This window comes from Falco biarmicus, chromosome 7 (assembly GCF_023638135.1).
Source record: "Falco biarmicus isolate bFalBia1 chromosome 7, bFalBia1.pri, whole genome shotgun sequence".
Taxonomy (NCBI): domain Eukaryota; kingdom Metazoa; phylum Chordata; class Aves; order Falconiformes; family Falconidae; genus Falco; species Falco biarmicus.
In genome coordinates, this window is record NC_079294.1 from 69742630 (window position 1) to 69757975 (window position 15346).

At 48.1% G+C, this 15346-nt stretch overlaps 1 protein-coding gene across 1 annotated transcript in view; it reads left to right on the plus strand.

Moving 5' to 3' along the window:
* Nucleotides 1-1798, plus strand: part of ADAMTS7 (ADAM metallopeptidase with thrombospondin type 1 motif 7) — a 50603-nt gene extending 48805 nt beyond the window's left edge. Inside the window, exon 24 of the mRNA XM_056347839.1 lies at nucleotides 111-1798. Coding sequence (XP_056203814.1) covers nucleotides 111-283 — 173 coding nt within the window. The 3' untranslated portion in view covers nucleotides 284-1798. The remainder of the gene's footprint in view (nucleotides 1-110) is intronic.
* The last annotated feature ends 13548 nt before the right edge of the window (nucleotides 1799-15346 follow it).

A 15346-nucleotide genomic window follows, 5' to 3' on the forward strand; every position in this document is an offset into this window, starting at 1 on the left:
AGGTGGGCTCTGCGTTTGTCTCTGCCGACCGCCTGCCGATTTCTGCATCAGATGCCTGAAAACCGCGCACCGGCAATAACACTGTGCTTGTCCTCTTGCCTCCCCTCCAGGCTTCGTCTGCGAGCGCGACCGCTTGACATTCAGCTTCTGCCAGACCCTGCGGGTCCTGGGAAGGTGCCACCTCCCAACGGTCCACCTCCAGTGCTGCCGCAGCTGCCGCCAGCACGGGCACCCCGTGGCACCCGGCCGGGACCGTGGGGATGAGCGGGCCTCCAGAAGGTGACAGGATTGTCCCCGAGGGTGAGAAGCACCAGGACCCGTGGTGGCTTCTGGAGCAGCGTGGTGGTGGTGGAGGGAGCTGGGTCACAGCCAGGACTTGTGGCTCTGCCTCGTCCCACGGCAGCGCCGGACGGTGCCGCCTGTGAGCGGCGCAGTGCTCTTTCAAAACATGGGGAAGGCTTGATTTCTTTTATTTGTGCTACACTATAACGGTGCTCAAACCATCGGTCTGAAAAATAAGGTCTGGCGTGGGCTGGGTGTGCAGGTCCCGCTGGTCCCATGGGAGATGCTGGGGCAGCTGGGACCCTCTGTCAGGGTCACGCTGCCACTGGGCGACCGGTGGGGAAACATTTTGGGGAAGGGAAACCGAAAGCAGCAATAATTTGGGGAAGATCTTTCAGAAATGCTTATGGTGCTATCACTTGACATTTCCAGCCTCTTGATGGTGTTGGCAGGCCAGCACAAAACTCTTGACTTTTATTATTATTTTTATATATATGAAGTGAGCATCTAGCATTCCACCAGTACAGCCAACTGTTTGGGTTAGGGTGGTTTTTTTTCCTTAAGGGACTTGAAGCTGGCAACCCATTTCTGTAATTTTCATTAAAATGTTTACACACTGAAGCTAAATAGCCGTAATTTAAGAAATGGAGACGGGGGAGAGGAATAAAGGATTGGCTTCAGTTACCCTCACAAGGCCAGGGCTCACAGTGGGTGCAAAGGCTCCGTACCCTCGTCTCCCCACTGCTGGCTTTCTCTGCCAAAGCCATTGCCCAGAGGGGACGGTCAGGGACACCAAAGCGCGAGTGAAATGACCCATTGTGCATCCCTTTGCATGTATTTGTGAAGGAGAGGGAAAGCTGCTCTGGCCCAGGTGGTGAGCAGCGCGTCCCCTTCGCTGCATCCTTCCTCATGAGCAGCAAAGTACTTATACCCCTGGATTTCTGTATGCAGTTACGGTGTAGCAGTTTAATGGTCAGTTAAGGTGTTTTTCTGTGTTCTTACAAGCTAAAAACCTTTTCTCCTGCTTATATAGATTCACCTCTGTTAAGGTTAGCTGAATCTCTTAACTAGGATATCCAATATTGTATGAGGAGTGGCACTTGGCCGGCACAGCCCTTACTGCCCGGTCCGGGAGTGTCGTGTGTTAATCCCTCCCTGTCCTAGGGAGGATTTGCTGTTAGGTTGATCCCAGGAGGAGGGTCAGGAGCATTTAGGTAGGAATTCCTTTCCGTATTACTCTTCAGGCTATGGAGGACACCCAAAAACTGGGATACCATGAAGGCAATCCTCCTTGCATGGAACGGAGAAAGGCTGGAGCCGAGCATCGGCCGTGCCGCGGGTACAATGCGGCCGCACAGCCCGGGGCACGTTTCTTCTTCACCTCTGCTGTGGGGAGCAATGTTCGGTCCCGTAACAGGGGAAATTCCTTTGTGTAATTTGTATGTAAAGCACAAGCCATGACTTCAGCATTTGTGTTTGATTCCTCTCCAGCGTGGTGTAAATGTTTATGTTTCAAGAGCTTGTGTTCAGTCCTGTTTTCCTTCTCACTGGCACCACCCGTCCCATGCTACCATCATGCTCCCAGGTTTTGCTGTGGGATAGCCACTAAATATGTTGGGGTTTAATGGCTATGGCTCACGAGTGTGTTAAATTAAACAGTTACTGAAGGAAATGGTAGGGTTTCATATTTTCCCTTCCCCTTGAGGGAATTTCAAGGGAATTTTCACTGAAAATGCAATTAAGTGGAGATGGTTTCGTTATGGGCGACACCAGGGGTATGATTATTCTCTTAGCTGCAGCAGAAAGGGGGAGTCAGTTTGCATCTGAAAATCATTTAAGGCTGCCATTTGCAACTGGGATTTGTGTGATTAATGTGAGCTGAGCCGATGGGGTAAGGGCTGGCAGCCCACTGGTGACTTGCACATCAAAAGGCTTCAGCCTCTGTGCTGTGTTGTTGCCTGCTCTGGTTTTGCAAACCATTTTGGTGGCAACCCAGCCTGGTGAGCCTCTCCTGCGGCACCTGCCCATGCACGGGGTCACATCTGCAGCTGGGATGAGGGCACGGGATAATCCCTCCCGTGGGAGACCCAGCCAAACCCATGGCACCGTCTGTCTGAGCAATGGTGTCGGGGATGCCAGAGGAGCGATCGCAGCCGAGGGGAGGACCTAACAGCAGCTGCTGTTTCCTAACTGCTTCAGCCTGGCCAAACGTAAACCTTTGGGAACGCACTGATGACCCAGGCCCTAAATCAAAGGCACTGAGCTTCTGCGAGAGCTCCGTGCACCCTGGCGAGCAGGTTTTCTTGTTAGCCCGGCCCGTGTTCCACACACCCTCGCGTGGAGCCGGTCCCTGAGCGTCCCTGGCTGGCACAGCCACAGCTGCTGGTTCATGGCCACAGCATGATGCCCACCAGTGCCTTCGTGTCCCTGCAGCCCCATCTGGGCTGGGGCTCTGTGGCACACGGAACCGCAGCAGCCAGGGAAAACCTTCCTCCTTCAACCCAGAAACCTTTCTGTTTTGAGAAGGGCCAAGCCTGACACATCCAAAGCCCCGGGTTTGCGATGGCTTTCAGCTGTCACAACACAGCGGTGGGGCTGGGGTGTCCCCCTGGGAAGCTCTGAGCAGAGCCGGTTCCCAAGCACTCAGACCGGGAACAGCAGGAATTACTGTAAACCAAAAGCCCAGTGGTTCCCAAATTGCAGAGGTTTCTGGTGGGTGCTGAGGCTGGAGAAGTTTGCGTCGCAGTGTGGGCATCTCCACTGGAAGGGCATTTCATCTGATTTTTAGCCACCTAATAAGCCCAGCCTCCTACAAGCACATCCATTGTATTATGAGTAATAATCACACACATCTTGCTTAAATACCTGCAGTATTTTTCACTGACACCTACAGCTTGGAAAACCAGCTGTAATGGTCAATGGAAAGCTCTCCAGAACTGGTGCAGTCGTGGCTTCCCGGCCGTGCCATCGCTGGCCCTGACTTGTCTGGTGACGGAATCTGCTTTAAGCCACGGGGATGCAGGGGCAGGTGCATGCAGAGCTCCTCGCCGCCAAGCCAGACCTTTCCCAGGAGCAGATCTGGATATTTACTCACTCGGCTTTGTTAGTATCCGTGTTTTCACTTGCTCCTTGTAACCAAGGAACTAACTAGAAATGCCTTTTTTTTCCTTCTTCTTTTAAAGACGCTTTTATTAATGTGTTGACACCAGAAGGATGTTACTCAGAAATAACTGCTGCAGTAGTGTGCAAAGAAAAGCAGGAAAGTCATTATGAATCAAAAGATGCTTGAAATAGAAAGATGCTTTTCCCCAGGGTATCTAAGGATGGTTTGCCAGGAAAGCAAGTTTATCCTTTTTGCTAGGTTAATTAGAGCAGAGGATGAAAGAGAAAAGCAGGAATATGTCACCCCACCCCCCATTGCAGAGTTCCCTGAGCTCTGTGCCCGGTGTGACCGCTGTCCTTAGCCAGACCCCAGCAGAGCAGAAGGAAGCCACCGGTCACGCTGAGAACACGCGTGTGTTCGGCTGGAGACCCTGGCAGAGCCTTCCCCTCCGAGCCTCCCCCAAATCCCAGTGCAGACAGAAGGAAAGCCCTAAGTCATGCTTTTCATTAGCGGTACAGGATGCGTGGTGACCAGGATGCATTCACTTTGTCATTGTAAGATACTTTTGGTTCATTACTTCAGAAAGACCCCATTGAAGACCAGCGCTGCAGAACTCGCATGCTTCATTTGGCGCACAGTAAAGGGGAGGATTCCCACTCATTGTCAGCCGTAGCAATGGGGGTGTCGAGGTCTCTCCGACCTTTGGCCACTCGGTTTTACTTGGCCTGTTTGAAAAACATTTGGTTTCTCCGCTAAGCCTGTCGGAGGCTACAGGGAATTTTGTTCTTGCAGCCTGGTTGCCTCCCAGCACCGGCTGGATGTCTGTACTGGGTTGCCTGGAGCTGAGGGCTGGTTTTTAAGGCAGGAATGTACATTTATACAAATATAGGCAAGCTTAATGACAACAGCAACCAATACCGAAGCTACATCTCTGCTCTCGGATGAGGGGTTTTTTTAATTTTGTGTCATTGAAGACTTCTTTGGGGTGTGTGGTGTAGACTGTGTCTTTCTCGGCAGGCAGCTCAGGCTGATGGAGACCTGCTGAGTCTCTGCACATACACATATATAGGTATGTATATATACATATATAGGTATATATGGAGCAAGACCCCTCGCTGTCACCGCTGCTAAGATAGGGAATTGGGAAAGCAAGTGTGATGTTTGCAAGGTGAGTTCGTGGCTCAGCTTGAGCAGCTGGAGGGTTCCTGGGCTCCACTTGCCAAAGTGCTAGAGGGGGTGACCAGGGGCTGCAGCCAAAATTGAGCAGAAATGAAAAAAAGCAGAGATCACTGGGATGTTGAGGATGGAGGAAGAAACAGCTTTGGGCAACATCATGCACATAGCTGCCGTTAGTCCCACACTCAGGTTTACTAGCCCCAGTCTGCCCGGGAGTTGTCAAGACGCTTTGTCAGTAAGAGTATTTCCTTTTATTTGATAAAAGACAGACATATTTTTATGTTTAAGAATATATTCAGGGAAGTAAGTGGCTGAAACAGCTCCTTGTGAGCCAGGTCTTTGGTAAATACCTGACTGCACTGGAGTTTGAAAACAACTGTCCCTTCGCATTCAAATAGCTTCAACCCCAGGGACTTTGGAAGGGAGAGGCTGGAGGGATCCAGACAGATCTGGCTCCCCCCAGCAGATGTGGGGTTTTGACCAAAAGTTGTGATGCTCTGTCTTAAAATGGTTGCCATGGTGCTGGCAAATCTTGGGTACAGATACTGCAGGGGTCCTGAGCTCAAGGGTCCTGTTGGTGCTTGGAGATCTGAGAGCATCCCTCCGCAGGAATCTCCAGGGTGGCTATCGATCCCAGGGCAGCTGCCTTCCGCGCTACTTTAAAAATCAAAACCTAAATGTTTCAGCATCTTTTAAAGAAGGGAAGAGCTGAGGGGAAGTGAAAGACAAAATTCTGAGTAGTGGAAAAAGGTAAAACCCAACACAACCCAAATACAGAAAGTTTAAACCAGGAAAGTTTATATTTTTGGCAAGTAAAGCTTCCCAATGATTAGGAACTGCCTTTCCAAAATTCTTCTAAGAGGTTGCACTGAGCTTCTAGATTTTAGATTTATCCTGTTCCCAAAGTAATCCAATGCCCAAGCTGCCTTGGAAGCCGGGCTGAGTTGCTTTAGGAAAACAAATGCAGCCACGGTCTGTCCAAGCCTCCTCCGCCAGTTCCTTCCCCCGTGCCCCCTGGGCACCTGGCTGACCCCAGCCCCCCCGTACACCCAGCACCAGGCTCTGACAGACACTCCTAAGTAGTCTTGTCCGATATTTTCCACAGAGGAAACAGAACAAACAATATGGTTTTGGAGGAGGATTTCAGCTAAGTTTCCTGCAATCTATTGTAACCTCCAGCTGGTACTTACCGAACGGGGAAAGAATTGCTCACAGGTTTCACTTGACGGTTTTTGGACTCACAGATGATAAATCCAAAGAAGGCGGATTTGGAACAAGGGAAAACTTTAATGTTGCACAGGCTTCATTCTCGAGAAAATGTTAATGGAGTTAATTTTAAAAATAACTTGATTCTGGAGCCAATCAACTCCAAAGTGTACATTTCAAATGCTCGTCTCAGATGTGGTTTGGTAGCTGGAGGCTGTTAGAGCAGCTTGGGGTGCACGGGGGCTATTACGGGCGGCTCAGACAAAAACAGAAGATGATTTAAGTTTGTCTTAAGTTTAGTGCAAATTCAGGGTGAACTAACCCCCTTAGCTAGGCCACTTGCTGCTTCACAGTAATATTTAAACCTGGTCAGTTGGCTGTGTTCATTACAGAAATACTGATTTATATAAAAGATCTTTCTTCCCAGATTTTACTGTTTTCCAGCCTGCAGCTGTGGCTCCTGTTCCAGCTGTCCTGACATCCACAAAACTGAACTTCCAAAGGGCTTTGCCTGGTTTTCTTCAGAACCAATTGTAAATATAAAACCTCCCTGAAATATTTTTAGTTTCCCCATAGGCTTTCAGTTTGTCCTTTTATTTAAACATTTGATCTTGCTACAGGTCAGCCAGGTAACCCATTGACATCAAGGCACCATTGAGGCTGGCTGTGCTCAGCACTGGGGAGGCACCAGAGTCCCCAGTTCTTCTCCCACCTCCATCCAGCATCTTTTTAACAACCTTTTCTCACCCCCATCCTTACTAGAGGTAGGAGTAAATTGGCCATCTCCACACCATGTCCAATGGGGGAGCCCGGTCCAGCCCAGTTTCTGGAGACAGATGGCAGGTGTTATTTAAAAAAAAATATTTGTAAGATGTGAAAGCTGCTTTTTAGTGGGCAGTAAACAACATGGGCAAGAACTGGGTTAGAATCCAGTGGGAAATTGGTGAAGAAGGCTTGTGACTTTAAAAGGAGACTGAAGCCAGTGTTGTTAAACCCCACACAGGCTGGGGAAGAGGAATGGAAGGTGGTCAGACCAAGCCCCCTGCCCTGCAGAGCTGCACAGTTGCATCATTACTTGCCCCAAGAGTGTTTTCGGCTGCCTGAGCAAGAATTGTCCCCAGGTGGTGACGGTGGGACAGGAGAGATTGGGAAGGGGAAGAGCCATACAGAACTATTAGATATAACTAAAATAATGAGGCCTTCTAAAAAAAGCTGAGCCCAAGGTCTTGTCCATCAGCACAGCTTAGTCAAAGGAAGCAGCTTGCAGAAGTTCATCAGTGCAAACTTATACTGAGCTCAGCCAGCTTTGCTGGGGAGGCTTCCCCAAGCAAGGAGAGACTTAGAAAACCAACGGAGATGTGAACCTGCTGAACCTGGGGTAAGGAAGCCTGGTGGCTTCAGCGTGAGCAGCAGGGAGAGGCCACGGGGGTACGGCAGGCGTTCAGCATCGCCGGTGATGGGCAGGGGTGTTGGGTGCTCCCCAGCCCCGCAGTCACTGCTGGGCTGCGATTGCCCAGGGACTGGGCAGGGCTGTCCTGCAGGGTTTCTTTTTCCAGGGGAAAGAAAGGAATGGGAGTATTTTAAACAGTCACCTCGGCTGGTTGATGGGGAGATGCGTGACCAGGAGATGGGGGACCAGCAGCAGCATCCCAGCAATCAGCAGCAGGGTGGTGCTTGCAAACACTTTGAGGCTCCTCCTGATTGCAGCATCGCAGAACCTACATGAAGAAGACATTAGGGCAGTAAGCTGTAGCTCGTGTTTTGCTGTTGCATCTATTTATTCATCAGGATCTCCTAAAAGCCTCTCTGAGAGGAGCCAGAGGCTTTTGGCCTCGTGTTAGAAATCAGACCTCGTGCCTCCCTTGGTCACCTCCAGACATTTCCAAAGAGCTGGAGACAGGAAGGAACTGAAAGCTCATTAATTGGGAAGCAGCAGGCATTTTATGGAGGAGGTTGTTTATGTCTCTTATTAACAATAACACTTAAAACCCTTCCGCATCTCAAGAAGCAGCTGAGTCACCCTCTCAGAGCACCTGTGTTTTGCAGGCTCTTAAATCTTACCCAGGTGCTTCTGTCCACACCAGGTGATCTCATCTGGAGCATTTTAATCCTCAAAAAGCCAAAGACGTCATCAGTCCTTCATCAGCTGCAACAACTGGTTGGACTTGATGATCTTAAGGGTCTTTTTCAACCTAAACAATTCTACAGTTCTGTGATTCTATGACCAGTGATGGATGTGGTCCCACCTGAGCATGCAAGGAGACAACAAAGTCCACAAGACCCAGGAATAGCTCACAACATCCATCCATGCCTCTTCAGCTAAGAATGAGATGTTTTTATTTTCTCTTATTCTTAAAACCCTTGTACTACACAGAAAGGTTTCACAAGCATGGCCTTGAGGGTCAGAAAAGCAGAGGCCAGACAGCAAGAAAAGGATTTGAAGAATTTAGCTGTTTTATCTTTTTTTTGGCTTTTGTATGACGGCTGATTGCAGTCAGCTGCTCTGGGTGGGGGGCTCAGGCAGGGGAACAGCCATCACCCAACTGCTTTGGGGTGCTGAGCCCCAGCAGTGCTCCAGCAGGTCACAGCCACCCCGGGGCTGCCATTGCAGGCAGCAGGGCTGTACAAATGGGTCATGGGGTTTGTTTGCAAAAACTTTACATGGGGGTGTATTAGTCACTACAGATGGTAAAGGAGCAGTTGCATGTAGAGATCGAGCTACTTTTAGCATATAGGTATTTCTAAATATTTACATCCAGTGATGCTGAGCTCTCCTTGAAGCACAAATGCAAGTCAGCAACTGAGGGTCCCAAGGAGGTAAGCAAACGGTCCCTTTACCTCACAGTTTACACCTCGCTTGCAAGGACTTGCAGCCTGGTGATCTGGGATTGGAAATGTGATTTCAAATCTGTTATGTCCTCCCTGGAAAAACAGAAGCTGCTACAAATGCCTTTGCATGCTGTGGGAGCCCAGCAAAGGGGCAAGAGGACAATGCTGGCTCCTTCAGGAGGAACTGGAGGTGGGGAAGGGCTTGCCTCCATGCTTACGCTGTGGTTTGAGGCTGTGCTGGGCAAGGCAGAGCCGTGGGGCAGGAGCTGACCCTGGGCTCAGGAAACTTCCCTCCTGCCAGGCGGGCGATCTGGGATGAAAGTGCCACACTAGCACCCGCCCTGGCTGGGGTGCCCATGCTGCACACGTGGTGGCAGGGGCTGCTGTGCTGTCTTCTGCTTCCTTTCACATCCCTGCAGATACTCCCTGGATTCCTCCGAGCCTCTGGCAGAGGTGTAACCCCCGGTGCCCGCAGTCCTGCCGTGAAAGGTGCCTCCTCTGCCATGGGCAGGAGCAGAGTGCCAAAACCCTGCAGAAGCCACCGCAGCTCACATCAGACTGCCAGCATTAGCTCCTCCACTTCCCAGTTTATCCGCAGCTTCTCCAGCAAACACCTGGACTGCTCTCCAACCACATGAGATGCTAGCCTGGTGCCAGATAGCTGCCGAGGAGCGGGGCAGCCCAGCTGGGATACTGGGAGAGCATGCCGACTGAGATGGGCAGCAGGAGCCCAGGGCAGGGATGCTCCTCACCCAGCAGACAGAAATGACTGGTTGTAGTATCACTCTGTGGCTTGTTGGTGCCCTCTGCAGTCGGTTCTCCTTATTGAAAATGCAAAATATTAATAATAACAGGAAGGGACAATTTTACTACTTGCTGATAGTGAGGACAGTTGACACGTGCCTGTCTTCCCGAGTTTCAAGAAACAGCCTATGTTCCTCAGGCACCTAAGATCCTGCCCAATATGACCCTCCTTGACCTGTTCCACCAGTCCATGACCTGCTCACTGCCCGTTGCTCTGCTGCCACGCAGTGTGGCTTTGCCACCCCGGTGACCTCAAAACCCTGCGGCTGCGGTGGGAGCGCAGCATCTGCCCACCCTGGTCTGCAGGGCAGCAGCGACAGGGAGAGACAAAGCTCCTAACCCCACTTTACATGGAAATGCTGAAAAGTGTGCTGGCTCTGAAGGTACCCTCTGAGCTGACAGAGCCCAGCCCTGGGGAGCCACCTCCCAGTCCCCATCCCCGGAGGAACTGGCAATATTCCTGGTTTCAGAGACCTGCTTTAGAGATCAGATCCATTTTTCCTGAATTGCCACTCTGAAGAAAAACATTAGCCTCCATGCTCCAGCACAAAGCCATCAGTGCTAATGATCCCAGAATCAAGGAAGCGGAAACTGCAGGACCAAGGAAAGCCCTCTTACAGCCAGCACAGACTGGTCGGGGCTGGAAGGGGCCTCTGGAGATCGTCCAGTCCAGCCCCTGCTACAGCAGGTTCTCCCACAGCAGGCTGCACAGAGTCACATCCAGGTGGGTTTTGGATGTCTCCAGGGAAGGAGACTCCACAGCCCCTCTGGGCAGCCTGTCCCAGTGCTCAGTCACCCTCAAAGTAAAGAAGTTTTTCCTTTATCAGCGCCCTGTTCCCTGTGCAAAGCTTTAGTCTGAGACAGGAACACCATTTCAGTGGCGCAGCCTGAGGCTGCACACAGGCACCAGGCACTCAGCAAACTACCAGGCAACTTAGCCAAGAAGAGGAGCTGCGTATCTCGTGGCTGCAGTACTTCACAAAACCATATTGCTCACAGCAGATATCTTCATTCTGAAAAGAAAATATCAACCCTCTCGCTGGACAGCAGAAAAAAACCACCAAGTTCCAGGAAAACAGCTGGCAGATAATGCCAGTTCACGTTCACAGGTTCATTTAACACGTCCCTGTAGGGCATTTATCTTCCTATAGTAACCTCTTCAAGGTAGCGAGGCTGTAATGCGGGACGCGCTCCGGCTGCGCTGCGCAGTGATGCACTCTTGTTCCTTCCCCCAGGTTTCAGAAAGTCAAACTGCCTGGGCAGTAAAATACATTCTGTGCAGGGATGCTTCGTTCTCCTGGAAGAGACAGAAGCGGAAGGAGGTGCCTTAAATCTGGTTCAAAGTTAAAAAAAAAACAAATTTGCTTTTCCCGAATTGATTTTTTTCCAAGCCAGGGCTGAGGTTCTTTATTGATAAAAGTCCTTCCCTGGCACTTCCCCAGATCTGTTAGGCACAGGGGCATCCCTGCCTGCATCCTCTCCAGTCCTCTCTAGATGAGGTTTTCTTACTTTTTGGTCTACTGCAAATTCATTACTTAAGCAAATGTTTCCTAAGACCTTGGTTAGAATAACTCACTGCTTCCCAGGAGGTCTTCCTCACGTACCTCGCTTAAGACAGCCCGTCCCTGGTACCTCCAGGCAGCTGCCTGATGCACGCGTACATTCAGTAACACAAATCTGTGCTGGCGGGTGCTGAAACCCTGCGGGCACACAGCAGAAAGCTGTTACCAAAAATGACATTATATCTTGGAAATTATGTTTTACCACAGCTACATTTGCTGGCCTGGTTAGACCTCAGCTATACAGTATTTCTAGAAAATAGCATCTTTTGATCATCTGTCGAGCAAAACATCATGTGCAAAAATCCGTTTTAGTGGGTTTAGTAGTTTGAAATAGACCTGCGCTACTCAGGAAGCTAAACAAGCTGCAGATGTCCCACTTGTCACTTTATCTCAGTGTCACTGACACCAAGAAAATCCCTTGTGTAAAGCTTCCAGAACAACTGGCTCTTCAGAGCTGAAGACCTTCTCCGGGCAGGAGTTTTGTCCTCCAACAAAAGTAAAGTTTTTAAAAACCCAGGTCACAAGCTCCGTCTATCACTGTGACTAAGCAGGAGTTAGCAATTGCAACTGAAACACAAGATGGTTCCCGGTTTCATGCAAAAGTCTTGGAAACCAAATCCATCTCTCAGGGAAGCTGCAAGGCTTTGCTGGACTCGTCCGGAGGCAAATAGCCTGCGGGGTGGGCAGCTCTGAGGGTGTCTGAAGCAGCGGAAGCCGGCATTGCTGCAGGAGAAATAACACTCTGAAGTTCCATATTGGCATTTAGAAATATTTTAGCCATCTCTGGCCCGATACCATCAGCAGCATGGAGACTGGGGCTACAGACGGCTTCCAAGTGCTCATGTGCAGCGAGATGCTGAACAGCACTCACCTGCTGTCCTCAGCCCTTTATGTGCAAATCTCACACTCACTTATCACATTACAATCCAGAAGCTGTTTATTTAAATTAAAGGTTATTTGAAACAGGTTGAGACTCTGAAAGGATGACTTGGAGCATTTTTGTGTTGGATCAGGGAATGGAATAAGATAACCCCCTTGGGATTAAATTTCTAGAGAAATAAAGCAAATCATTGCAGTTTCCCTCCCCCAGAAAAGCCTCTTCCTTTTCCCAAGGTATTTTTCATGGTGTTTAAGGATATACTTACATGTAAGTTGGAACAGTTAGTGTAATTTGAGCACAAATTACCCTCCCAAAGCCTGCTGAATTTTGCGGGAGGCTTTGCTCGTGGTCAATAGGCTTTAAGCACACAACGGGCACCAGTAATTCTGCAATGCAAACCGCATGGGTACGGGCAGAGCCCTCCCTCCTGCTCACAGACTTTCATCCCTTGAAAACTATTTAGCAGAAGCTTCCTCTGGGACATATGATTCAAATGAAAACTGATCCATCAAACAGCTGTCTCTGGACTGTGGCAAAATCCAAGTAGGGAATAGAAAAAGCAGCTGCACCTGCGGGTACATGGGGTGATGCAGAAGCAGGTACCACAGGACTGAGCACAGGTGGGGAAATCCAAAACCTCTCTGCATCCTCCCGCTCTGTGTAAAACCATTACTTTAAGAGATATCTCCCTCCTGTAACTATTTTTGACGGGCAATGCCAGATGCATTGCAATTAAAGCTTTGTGTTCATTTCAGTGTAAAGCTGAAACTGTTGCCCGTTTCCTTCCTTTGATGAATGCTGACAAGCAGGGTCTCTGCTTACATAGCAACGGCATGAAGATGTGCTTGTCTGGCACAAGGCACGTTTAATCAAAACAAGATTTTCTTATTTTTCTCTTGCTGCTTTCTATGTGGGAGTTGATCCATCAGTAAGAAGCTTCAACAGCTCATGGAAATGTCATCAAAATGGTGTATTGTGCTACAAAAATACTAAATTTCTTGATAACAATTCTTTTTTTTAAAAGCAAGTGGGAAAGAAAATCCATTCAGTTTATAGGCCTACTAGAGCAGGACGTTATTTGATCATTCAGTCAATGGCATCCTGGTACGATGCTTAAAGAAGTATTTTCATTAAAATCCACCCAGGACAAGAAATATTCTCATGTAATAAATACCAACCAAAGCAAACAGTTATGTTTACATTTCTTGTCGTTATAACATTTTAAAGTAATGCTTAAAAATATCAGAATGATTAAAAATGGCTTGGGTAGAAATAACTAATAAACTTTTGTCTTGTCAATCACCAGCACTCGATGCAAGTAGCTTTGCCACAGAGATTTCATCAAACCCACCCAAAGAGCAGTGGCAGAAGGAGCATCCAAACAACTGCCAACGTCAAAGGCATTTCACTTTTATACTTAAAATGCACTTCTGGAGCACAATTTACACCTGCAGCACACTGAACGACAGACAGAACCACTCTAAAATTTAAGTGATACAAATCCAGATCTCTCTTTAATGCAGTATTCTTGAATACATCTCTTACTACAAACACGTAAGAGGGTTTAGGGGTTTTCTTCATTGCTTGAGTCTCACACTTGAAAACGGACCTCTCCCATCTAGTTCCTGGAATCTCGGCATGAAAGATCAAACCTGTGAGTTCTGGTGTAGCAGGAGACAAGGAGGAAAAAAAGGCATGTAATTGCTATTTTGAGATGTCTGGTGGTAACAAGTTTTCTCAAGGGATGAAAATTTTCTGGGAAAGTTTCTGCTTGAAGGCAAAAAATGTAAAATGTAGAACTGGAAGATAAAGAGACAGCTCTGAGGGAGAACTCCCCAGTCTCTAATGGCAGCTTTAAACCAGAGTAAACTGGAACTCCGATAAAGCAAATTATCTTTGCCCCCATATATTTACATCTTGGACCATTATTAAGTAGCCTACTAAAAGCAAAGACAAAGAGCAAACAGTAACAGCCTTGGAGCTGTGGTTACCCTCACCCTTGCCAGGAGCCTTGTGTGTTCTCAGCCATCCCCTGCACCGGCAGCAGCCCAGGACCCGGGATACAGAAACCAGGCAGCTGGTGGGTGTGCTAGGCTTCCCTTCGAGGCAAAAGGACATGATCTTAAAGAATGAAAAAAGGAAAACAAAAGAAGGAGGAAGGGAAGGCACAGGTTTTTTGAAAGCTCCTGAACACAAGAGAGCAAGTCCAGAGGAGGGCCATGAAGATGATCCAGTGGCTGGAACACCTCTCCTACGGAAAGTCTGGAAGAGTTGGGGTTGTTCAGCCTGGAGAAGAAAAGGCTCTGGAGAGACCGTACAGCACTTAAAGGGGGCTTATAAGAAAGCTGGAGATATATTTTTTTACCAGGGCCTGAAATGCTAGGACCAGGGATTACAGTTTTAAACAAAAAGAGGGTAGATTTTTATTAGATAGAAGGAAGAAATTCTTCCCTGTGAGGGTGGTGAGGCTGGCACAGGCTGCCCAGAGATGCTGTGGGTGCCCCATCCCTGGACGGGGCTTTGAACAATCTAATCCAGTGGAAGTTGCCCCTGGCAGGGGGCTGGATCTTTAAAGGTCCAATCTTCCAACCCAAACTGTTCTGTGATGGCGTGCTCTTTCCTCAACACTCCCCCTCATGGGGAAGCACTTCCAAAACATTTCTAGCTTTGCTCATTTCCTTCTCTCCAGAAATCATAGTTAAAAAATCCTTTGCTTTTGTTTCTCCCCTTTCGAAAAGGAGGGGGGAAAATGACATATTGCTTCTACTTAATAGAAACAAAGTCAGTTTACATTTATTTTTAAAATGGAAATCGAGACTCTTCTGTATGGAGTATTACACTCTTTTACACTGACTTTGTGCAGAATTTCAAACATTGCCTTAAAGCCATTTTGGATGCGATGCAGGACAGCAAGTCTTATGGAGCAATGAACAAAAACAGAAGTTTCAAGGAACAGTACAAGCGTCATAGTACATCAAGGTTTAGCAATTCAAAAACTTTTGGAAGAAGAGCTGTATTAGAAGTACTGGGCTGATGATGACAAGTAACTACAAAGAATAAATCCTTTATATTGAACTGAACTGCAAAATGTATTTACTTAAACTACAATTTGCAATGGCTATCATCTAACTAGTTTATTAAAGAGCAAACAGTGGGGAAGAAAAACATTGCTCTTGTTCTATACTTCTGTTTTAATGGCATGGCACAGCAAAACATCTCTACCTGTTTTCCATAGAAAACAAATTGGTTTATGTAAGTAGTGACCATTTAATGAGTCTTCCCAGCTGAAAAAACAACCCAAACAAAAACAAAAAAAAAAAACAACCAAGGAAACAAAAAAAAAACCCCAACAGAAAACTTTGCAAAATGTGTCTTCTAGGATACTTCATGATAGACCATTCCAGCAGGAGTCTAAATACACAGATTTTAAGTTTTGCCCGAAGTAGGATTTGAAAAAAAATATTGGTCCATGGGTTTTTTATTTATTTTGGAAAAAGTACCAAG